This window comes from Conger conger, chromosome 9 (genome assembly GCF_963514075.1).
Source record: "Conger conger chromosome 9, fConCon1.1, whole genome shotgun sequence".
Classification (NCBI taxonomy): domain Eukaryota; kingdom Metazoa; phylum Chordata; class Actinopteri; order Anguilliformes; family Congridae; genus Conger; species Conger conger.
Genome location: NC_083768.1, coordinates 12,050,343 through 12,060,522, shown reverse-complemented (window position 1 = coordinate 12,060,522; position 10,180 = coordinate 12,050,343). Strand labels below are relative to the sequence as shown.

General features: G+C 42.5%; 2 protein-coding genes across 2 annotated transcripts; both read left to right on the top strand.

The window, feature by feature from the left end:
- The first annotated feature begins 4,832 nt into the window (after positions 1-4,832).
- LOC133137916 (B-type lectin plumieribetin-like) lies at positions 4,833-5,487 on the top strand. The gene is made up of 2 exons (XM_061256327.1): positions 4,833-4,922; positions 5,221-5,487. Exons 1-2 carry the CDS (start codon positions 4,833-4,835, stop codon positions 5,485-5,487), a joined length of 357 nt encoding a protein of 118 aa, XP_061112311.1.
- A 2,321-nt stretch (positions 5,488-7,808) lies between these two features.
- LOC133137853 (B-type lectin plumieribetin-like) lies at positions 7,809-9,441 on the top strand. The gene is made up of 3 exons (XM_061256237.1): positions 7,809-7,934; positions 8,579-8,672; positions 9,175-9,441. The coding sequence occupies exons 2-3, from the start codon at positions 8,583-8,585 to the stop codon at positions 9,439-9,441; spliced, it is 357 nt and encodes a 118-aa protein (XP_061112221.1). The 5' UTR covers positions 7,809-7,934; positions 8,579-8,582.
- The last annotated feature ends 739 nt before the right edge of the window (positions 9,442-10,180 follow it).

The following is a 10,180-nucleotide window of genomic DNA, read 5'->3' as shown; positions in this document are numbered from 1 at the left end:
CGTTCTATGGAATTGCAGTTGCAGTTTTGCAGTTAAAAAAAGAAAGAAAGTAGTCTTTCAGGCATTCCTTATGTTATATCTTCTAACAGTTGTATGATATTTTACCTCTCTGACAGATACTGTCATGTAAATATACTCACTGAGCACTTTATTAGGTAGACCTGCACACCAGCTTGTTAATACAAATATTTAATCAGCTAATCATGTGGCAGCAACTAAATGTCAGAATGGGGAAGAAATGCGATCTAAGTCATTTTGACTGTGAAGTGATTGACTCTAGTCTCTAGAGTTTGCGGAGAATTGTGCGAAAAACAAAAAACATCCCGTGAGCAGCAGTTATGCTGGCAAAAACATGTTGTTAATGTGAGAGGTCAGAGGAGAAGGACCAGACTAGTCAAAGCTGACAGGAAGGTGGCAGTAATGCTAAGCGCGTCACATCTGAACACACAGCACGTCAAACCTCTAAAGTGGATCGGCTACAGCAACAGAAGACCAGTCTAAAAGTCTAAAGAATGAGTCTAATAAATGCCTAATAAAGTGCTCACTGAGTGTATGTAGTATTATACTATTAGATATTCAAATGATAAAATTACCTTTTATATTCTATTTCAATTTTAATTTTCAATTTCTCTCTTTTATTTCAAAATGTACAATTATATGTATCTTCTATTGATTGCAATATACATAATATATTGTAAAAATGTCCATCTGTAGTAGCCTACAGTATATTCATATATGAATTGAAACAACATAGTTATTTTTGTATCAGTTATTTTGATATTGCTAATGATAATACAGGGACTTATTGTGTTTATGTAATATTTTTTTCCTTTTCCATTTTCTGTGCCCATCAGTGTAAACAAATTCAGAATCATCAGTATAATAAACATTCTACTTCGTTCTGTCCAATCACATTAATTAGTACTTTATCGTACAATTAATTCATAGCTAGTTCGGAACAACATATTGATGTTAGCTTGCTTGTTTTTTAATCTAAAGTTTGACCCTGATCTGATCATGTTCAAAGATCATGTTAAAGTAAATACTTCTACGTTTAGCAAATAAATAAAGGTGATCCTTGGACTCATCCCGCAACAGTTTAAACATGAATTAGTAAAAAAACAGATAAAGATGATGTTCCTGACATTTCTCAATAATACTAGCAGGCTAGGGAAGACTTTTAACAGTATACAGTTATCCTGAAACATAGTGTTCAGCAAAACAGCTTCTAGGGTGAAAATGGAACAAAATTAATAAAAAGAAAATTTTATCAGCTACATTGTCAGCCCAGTTCCTGGTAATGTGAGTGAGGTCGACAGTTCCACATGAAAAAGACTGTAAATGAAATTCCTGAGATGCAGGAATGAAAATGGAGTACCTCAGTGTTAGATTTGCTCAGGCTCTTGAAGAACAGGAAATGGTGCTGGATGCTGCTGTGCGACTTCAGCTGTTCCAGGGCTAGGTCGACTCCTTTCTTGTAGACGTCTGGGAGCTGATCGTAGGCTGCATGTCCGTCAGTAGAGGACACACAGGCCGCTACGGTCAGCAGCAGAAGTAGCAGTTGGCAGCTCATCTCTCTCGGTGCCGGTTGAACAGCAGGACTGAGGATTCTGCTCTGTCGAACACTGATCCCCTCCGCACTGGGATAAATATTAACTCTGACCCACATTTCAGTTCAGCCTGGGAGGTTTTTTTTTTGGAAACGGATTTGGTTGCCACAGATACCACAATGTGATTGTTTGAAAACCAAACCAAGCCAATCATACCTGTCTATTCAGACCTCGGCTTTATTTATTATTGAACTAATCCATAGATCCGAGGGCAAGTGAAACACCCCTGTCATAGATGTTAGCATAATCCGTGTAGCATAACGCACTGGCTAGCTTCTGTGAAGGATTGCTGAATCATTCCACTCCTCTGTGTCTCTGGAGTCACAAGTGCGTTCTCCAATCAGGCAGTCAGCCTCTGCACACACTCTGAGTAACCCTCATATTATGTTAAAGTTTCATGACCACTTTTATGTTTGAGCCCAAAACTTTAAATAAACACACAATTATTGTAATAGAAAAATGTAATTGTCTTATTGCCTCCCAAATGACTAACCTTTTATGCATAAATATGAGAAATCTGTGATCTGCAAATCTCATTATGAAAGCTTGGCACCTGTATGGGTAAGTGTTCCCAGAATCATACGCAAAGATATCTGATAAAAAAAAAAGAAAAATGGTTTTATAAATTACAGGATTTAGCATAGCATAATGTTTATTGCATGTTTACTCTTTAATCCCACCAAATGAGAAAAATCATACAGTATCAATATGAAAAAAAAGGTTAACTGTTTAAGAGATGTCACACTAAATGAGGTCAAATTGACCCCAAACATAAATATGAAGGTTAAAGTAATATCTTTAAAAAAGGCATTGTACCCATCCTCTGTGACTTTCTGTGTACAGCTTGTTCCAGGATTAGCACTTGAGAAGACTGCTTTGAGGCTGAAGTGATTAGAAGCCAACAAGCTCTTTGAATGAATAGACCTGTGTCGTAATTATAGACCAACATCAATTAGCATTCCTTTACCGATGTGATGCAGTGGCAGCTACAATAGCTTTCCTTCATTGAAATGCTTACCGTACTTACATTTAAGCATATATCAGATTTCTCTATCCGATATAACTAATGTTCCTTTATTTTTGTGTTCCTTATTTGTGATTTTCCTTCTTTACTGCTGTCAATACACCAAAAAATGGCTTTGGGCTAACTGGGTCAGCGGCAGCAATAACCTGAAAAGCGATGTGACGGAAAGCTCCTCACACGGTTGATGGATTTGACAGACTCCGGCACCCGATTAACCACCAGGGGTCGCTGATGAGCTACGGGACACAGCCAAATCTCAGCAAACATAACCACTCTCTCCGCCTACATCACTGGAGCCAGTTATGCATCGCACAGTGGGGCAGCTGGCCACCTAATATTGGTTTGATTGTATTTATTTGCACAAAAATTAAAAGCATATAACAACATAAAAGGATAACATCATACTTAAGAAACCCTAAGGGGCTCATATCAGTCCCACAAATGATAAACATGTGCATTTTAGGCAAATAAAAGAAGAGGGTATTAAAAGCAGCAAGGAAAACAAACACAAAAATGTACACACTCTACAGTGTATTGTAAATATTGTAATATCTAAGTATTTAATTAAATTTTCTCATAGAACAGAACAAAAACCAGAGTTACATACATCCATCCCCTTTGCAATGCCCAGCAGAATCCCATAATGGGGACAACGGTATTGTTAAAATGCAAAACAGTTGCCTACCACTGACAGACTTCGACATTCAGATCGTATTCCAAAAGGTAAGTTAAACCATGCCCACGAAAGGTAGCAATGCAAGTAAATTTCAAGAAAAGTCATACGTAAGGGATAATCCCCGACGAGATGGCAGTTTCAAGGGTTTTAACCCACGATGCGGAGGCATAGAACCACCCGACAAATGATCTCAGAACGTCTTTAAATGACACTGCATACTTCCTCGCCAAGTGTCTCTATGTACACGCGACTCACACATGATCTATTTTTGCTGGTCACGTACGCATTGACGCCAGGCAGAATAAGCCCCGGTTCTGTCCCATTCTGCACTCCAGCCTGTAATCATCACATTCGCATCCCAGCTACTTTCTGTGCCAATGTACCGATGCAAATCACAGATCATATGATCAAAAACGTTTTTCTCTCGTTGTACAGTATCTTATTTAACCCTTTAAGACTATAAATGTGTGTAAATCCTGTGCAAACTTTAGCTTTACCCTCTGTAGCGGTATAAAATGTAAGAAATTCTACAACCTTTTTATCTCAGCTTGGTGGCACTTTTCCAAGCTGGTGTCAAACCTACACTTACTAATAGTGTTGTAGAATCTTAAATAAAAATACTAATAATGAATTACTAAAAATGATGTGTTTGTGTGACTCCATCCAGGAGCAACACAGGCCAGCTGATGGGCAGAGCAGAGTGACAGTCTTTGTGACACAGATATGATGCCTTTTCTGTTCTGGAGGGCTGTGAGTGCAGCATTACATTGACATTTTATTTAAAGGACTTTATTTCATTTAAAGCTCCCTTATTTGTTTTTCCAACTCAGAATTTGGGTCTCATTAGGCATCGAACAATTAGCAAAACAACCTCACCACGGGCAGACCTGCCACGAAACCCAGAGTGTCACAATATTACTTTAGAGAAAGAATGAGGGCTTCTTTCTCCAAAGTCCACTCCTCCACCCTTCTCTGGGTATAAAATGGGATCTCTCTGGCCGGAGGTCACTTCATCAAGAGCCACTGCCTCATCAGTTTACTCAGCAGAACTACAGCCGGCCTGTGAGTATCAATACAGAATCAACAATCTCTCTTTCTCTTCTTCTGTGGTTTTCTTAGAATGCTCTGAAATATTAGGCTATTTGATCGCTGCAGGATATGAACAACAGACCCTGGGACCATAAGCATTTTGTTTCCTGAAACTATTTGTATGCCGTGAGCAGTAACTGCTACACTGAATGTTCACCTTATTATATAAATTAAAATGAGAAATGTGAAGGATTGTTGAGATTGATGAGAAATAGAAACTTTACATGCTCACAGATACAGACCACTGGCTAAACTTTGGCGTGAAAATATAACTGATTTGGAATTCTGGATCTGACTTAATGATGTAATAATGATAAATTATTAATTCATCGATTGGCATGCTAAAAAATTTCACGAGGTTCACCAGTGCTGTGTTTTTCTCTGAGCATACAGTGCATCTTCTGATTAAGCTAAATCTTCTCCTTCCAGAACCATGAGCAGGAACTACCTGTCCAAGTATGATGAACTCCATAAGGGAGACTACCTCTGGTCCAACAACAAAGAGTATAAGGCCGTATTCCAGGTACAGCGAGCCTTCTATTTCCCTGCCCTTGTCCGCAGGCCTGCTGACACCAGATAAGTCACCCTTTCAGCAGTAAGATCATCAAATGTGTGATTGGAATGTTCTTCACTGAATGTTCTAGTGCTGATGTAACAATCACTGCTGGTAATTGAAAGTCAGGGAGTTCTGGAACACTGACTTAGAATTGTAAAAAAAAAAAAGAACATTCCAAAAAACCTCCTCTTCAAAGGGTTAACATGTCGTAACGGGGATTACCGCTCCTCCTTTCAGGCTGTGTTTGTGTGCTCCCCCCCCACAGGAGGACGGTAACTTTGTGATCTACGGCTGGAAGCAGATCTGGTCATCTGACACCGCTGGTGCGCGCGACGCCCACCGCCTGAGCCTGCAGGAGGACTGCGACCTGGCCCTGTACGGCCGGGACAGCCAGGTCGTGTGGCACACCAACACCCACCGGGCCGAAGGCTGCAGGGCGTGCCGACTCTGCCTGCGCAACGACGGCGTCCTGGTGCTGGAGCGGGACGGGGAGGAGGTCTGGTCCTCCGCCACGTCCCGCGGCCAGAAGTGAGGCGGGGAGAGGGCCCCTCAGGCCCTGCTCCAGAGGCCCCTGGCCCCGAACCATCCTTTTCTGGCCACGTGGTTCCTCTCCGCACGCTCTCAGTTGAAAGGCCCTGTCCAATAAAGAGAATGACAAAGGCAAATATATACAACGCGTCTGTGTGCTTTGTGTTTCCCTGTGCTCAGGGGATGGGGGGCGCTGATTGGTTGGGTGGTTTTTGAGCGATACACACATTTTCACAAACACTACTGTCTGCAGTTACAAATAAATCATACAGTACCATGCCCTAACCCGGTGTATTTATATACCATTCTGTGAACCAGATCATTACAAATCAAATCAAATCAAATCAAATCAAATCAAATCAAATCAAATCAAATCAAATCAAATCAATTACTACGACCAGGGCTCAATGTTCAGTCCCCAACAACCCAGGCCACACGCCACCAGCAGCTAATGTCTGACAATAAAACATTTTTATTTGCCATAGCATCAGTATCAGAGATTAACACTGATAAGGCAGCAGGAATATGTGTACTTACTGTACTACTGTACTTAAACATGCCTGCATGCTGTCCAGCAGTGCTCATTGCAAAAACATTTTGGCATTGCGACGCAAACATTGTTTTCACTGGCTAAAGTCAGCGCAATTACAGTATATAATAAGCATCCTCTTTGTATTCATTTTAATTTAATTGGCTTACAATGGTAGACACACAGCTTTGCATGCAGTTAAATACCATTCGATTACGTTCAATATTGTTAGTCTGGATGGCAAAACGGTCATTCAGTTCATGTTTACCGGCTTCAGGAGAGATCGGAGAACTACAGGCATTCGTTGAAGGACCTGCGATGGGACGAAACACTCCCAATTCCCCGCATAAATGTGATCAGCATGGCGTGGCCTCAGTTCAGCGGCCCTGGAATGTTTTTTTTCCCTCAGAATTCAAGAAGTCAGTGTTCTAGAACCCCGCTGCTTTCAACGAGCAGCAGTCATCAGCATTAGAATGTTCTGTTAAGAACATTCTGGCCACACATTTGTGACCTAAATTTGAGACGCTTGACGTGAATAACTTGTCAAGAGATCTTACGCACACTTCAAAAGACGTGCCACAGTTCACACACATTCTCTGTCCTCTTTAAATGAGTGTGCGTGGGCTTTGAATTGACCTGCAATAACAATTTAGAAAGTATGTTTTTTTTCCCCATTTGCAGAACATTCTACTAATTAGTCAGTACAGGAATTCCTTTGATGAGATGTGTTCTTATGTAATGTTCTCTTACATTAAGAAAATGTCCAAACACATTTAACTCCCCCATTCTTTTTAAAGTTTTTTTAAACCCAGAGAGGAATTGTGATTTTACATTTAAGTTCTATTTGATTTCATTTATTTGAGAAATAAAGTGAGCCACCCTTTTAATGTGTGGCTCATCAATAAAACATTCAGATTGATTTCTCCTCATTTCTACCTTTTATCACAATTAATGCTATTGAGTTTACCTTATTTGGATTAGATAAACCTGTTGCACGTTTTCAAAATATGCCAATTTTCTCAACACAGAGGCTGTTTCATAAATAAGCGGTTGGTGTACTATGTAATATTATAAATTATTTTTTGGATTCCAGCAGCCGACCGGGCAGTCAGAAATACATACAACTGGGTGCAGGTTCATATCTGTCCCACTGGACATGCTTAATTGGGCCTGCAGATTTCTAACAGTGAAATGCTACTTCTGGTTACTACTGGCATCACTATTGACCAGGGGTTTAATCAGTTCATTTTATACATTACGTTACATTACATCAATAGCATTTGGCAGACGCTCTTATCCAGAGCGATGTACAGTTGACTAGACTAAGCAGGAGACAATCCTCCCCTGGGTTAAGGGCCTTGCTCAAGGGCCCAACGGCTGTGCGGATCTTATTGTGGCTACACTGGGGATCGAACCACCGACCTTGCGTGTCCCAGTTATGTACCTTAACCACTACGCTACAGGCTGCCCTGCATGTATTATTCGTACTTACATACACACGTAAAATATAACTAATTTGGGTTTAAGAACACCAAATACCAAGGCATACCATTTTACCCCCCCCCCCCCAAACAGACCACAAATAGGCAATGCAGACTCAGGAATATGCTGTACATAATACACACTGCCACACTTGTTAGGAGCGTAACGCTCATCACAAGCATAAGGCCAGTCCTCCCGGAATTGTGCGCGACACTACACACAGTCATAAAGAACAACCAGGTGAAAAGAATTACACTCACGGCGCCCTATTTTAAGTAATCCAATCCAAAGATCAGAATGTGCGGAGGGCTCTGGTCTTCTCGGGATGACGGAGTGAAACCTGCTATTATAAAAGCCGGGCCTCCCCGGCCCCGGGGATCAGTTCCCCAGGAGACGCCGCCCCGGTCAGCTCGATTGATTGACGGATCGACAGCCTGCCTGTGAGTATCACACCCGTCGACCTCCAGCCTTTTCTCTGCGCTCTCCTCGTCTGTGAGACCTTCAGGATGGCGTCAGGCCTGTCATCATCCAGGGGAAACGGAGCGCTTCAGCCGCTGGAAAGCTGCCTTACTGCCGTATTTGGGTTCCCCCGATTGCATACCGCGTCCTTCCTGCCTGTGCGTTTTCAGCGTTTCATCTTGATGGCAGTTGTGACATCAAACGCGGCAGGTGGCATTTCCTATTATCGCTTCTTTCAGTTCCACTGGGTTTGCGCGACGCCAATGGATATGTGACAGATATTCGATATTGCATTGCTCTACGGGTTGCACTGGGACACAGCTTTTATGGAAGGAAGCCACCAGTTTCCACGCTAATTCTGGGTTGAGCTTCATTTGCCCTCACAAATACTATACTATATGTAGTATTGGCATATGTAGTATTCATCCCTACAGTAGTGGCAAGTACATTTTTTTCTTGTACTGATTGTACTGATTTTTATTTTAGATTTCTTGTATATTTTCAAAAAATTATTTTAGATATCTTTTATATTATTGTCTGAAGATATGCTCACTTCCACAATGTATGAACAATGTTCACCGTATCAGGTAGTCACTCACTCAATTCCGGTTTTTCCTCATTTCAGAACCATGAGCAAAAACTACATGTCCAAGTTTGACGAGCTCCACAAAGGAGACTACCTAATGTCCAACAACCGTGAGTGGAAGGCTGTGTTTCAGGTACGGGACTGCCGGAAGTTTAACTCTCCTTTTAAGAGTAGGTTTTCTGGAATGTTCTTTCAACATTCTCAGCCAGTGTTAGCTGTCCATCATTGTATATCACCATCGCTTGTTAGTGATTGTTACCTCAGCACTGGAATGTTCATTTAAGAACATTCTTATCACATACTGTATTTGTGACCTCACACTTTGCCCAGGCAGCACACGGCTCCACAGCTAGTTCTTCACCTTGTGCGTCGTAAGCCCAATACACCTAAATGTTTTCCCAAATTCTCTGTTCTTAATTTGCTCGCCATTTTGTGAACACTCAGTTTTTATTCCACTTCCTTGCTCTTAGTTCCTAAGACAGAGAGTGCCATTAAAAACGTGCTCGGTCAGAGTCACGGTCCCGTTTTACCCGTGTCGGTGACTTCGACAGGAGTACGGTAACGTTGTGCCGGACTGCAATACCGCTCCTCCTCCCAGCCTGTGTTTGTGTGCTCCCCCCCCCCCCCCACCGCAGGAGGACGGTAACTTTGTGATCTACGGCTGGAAGCAGATCTGGTCGTCTGACACCGCTGGCGCACGAGACGCCCACCGCCTCAGCCTGCAGGAGGACTGCAACCTGGCCATGTACAAGAAGGACAACAAGATGGTGTGGCAGACCAAGACCCAGGCGCCCGGCGCCTTCAAGATGTGCCACCTGGGCCTGCGCAACGACGGCGCCATGGTGCTGGAGCGGGACGGGGAGGAGGTCTGGTCCTCCGCCACGTCTAAGGGCCAGAAGTGAGGGGGGTGCCCGCGCCAGGGGGGGCGGCCCCCGGACAGGTGTTTGCGGGGCGGCTGTGACCCCCCTGCCCACCTCCGTGTTCACTCTGTCAACCACGGTTATGCAATAAAGAGCATGGTCGAAATGTTTCTGAGGGTCCTGTGTGCACATTTTGTAAACGGGGTTTCCGGTCTTTCTGGAGGAAATATGCCGTTTCTGTTCACCCTTTGAAGAGTAGGCTTTCTGCAACAAACAAAAAAAATCAAAATACTAATTTGGTGTTCTAGAACTCAATTGCCTTTGCCAGTTGTGATTGTCACACCAGCATTAGAATGTTATCACCAGCAGTGGAATATTCACTAAAGAACACTCCAAACACATACTATGTGTTCTTCCACATAGATTGAAAACCACTGCAAATTTCTGTTGTGAATGAATTTAGCATGGAACATAATGCTCATTGCTAATGCACACGCATTGATGAAGAGTATTACGCTGCCGTTGCTACCAGGGCTGCACTAACTAATCAGAAAATAAACGAAAAGTGACCTATTTTGTTTCCAGTGGCATTTTTACCTCAATGCAGAATAATCTCCAATACATACGTTTCAAAAAAGATATACTGTGATAAAAAGATTTCAGTGATGTTCAGCATTAACACAAAAGCTGCCACAAGCTGTCCCGCGTTATTTCTCCCGAGTTGAAGCTATGAGCTTGCTTCCGGTTTCCACAGCCTCTGCTGTTGATTTGGGGGAGCGGA

Coding starts and splice junctions, on each gene's coding strand:
- LOC133137916 (XM_061256327.1), top strand. CDS start 4,833: ATGAGCAGGAACTACCTGTCCAAGTATGATGAACTCCATAAGGGAGAC. Junction 4,923..5,220: donor AGTATAAGGCCGTATTCCAG/GTACAGCGAGCC, acceptor CCCCCCCCACAG/GAGGACGGTAACTTTGTGAT.
- LOC133137853 (XM_061256237.1), top strand. CDS start 8,583: ATGAGCAAAAACTACATGTCCAAGTTTGACGAGCTCCACAAAGGAGAC. Junction 8,673..9,174: donor AGTGGAAGGCTGTGTTTCAG/GTACGGGACTGC, acceptor CCCCCACCGCAG/GAGGACGGTAACTTTGTGAT.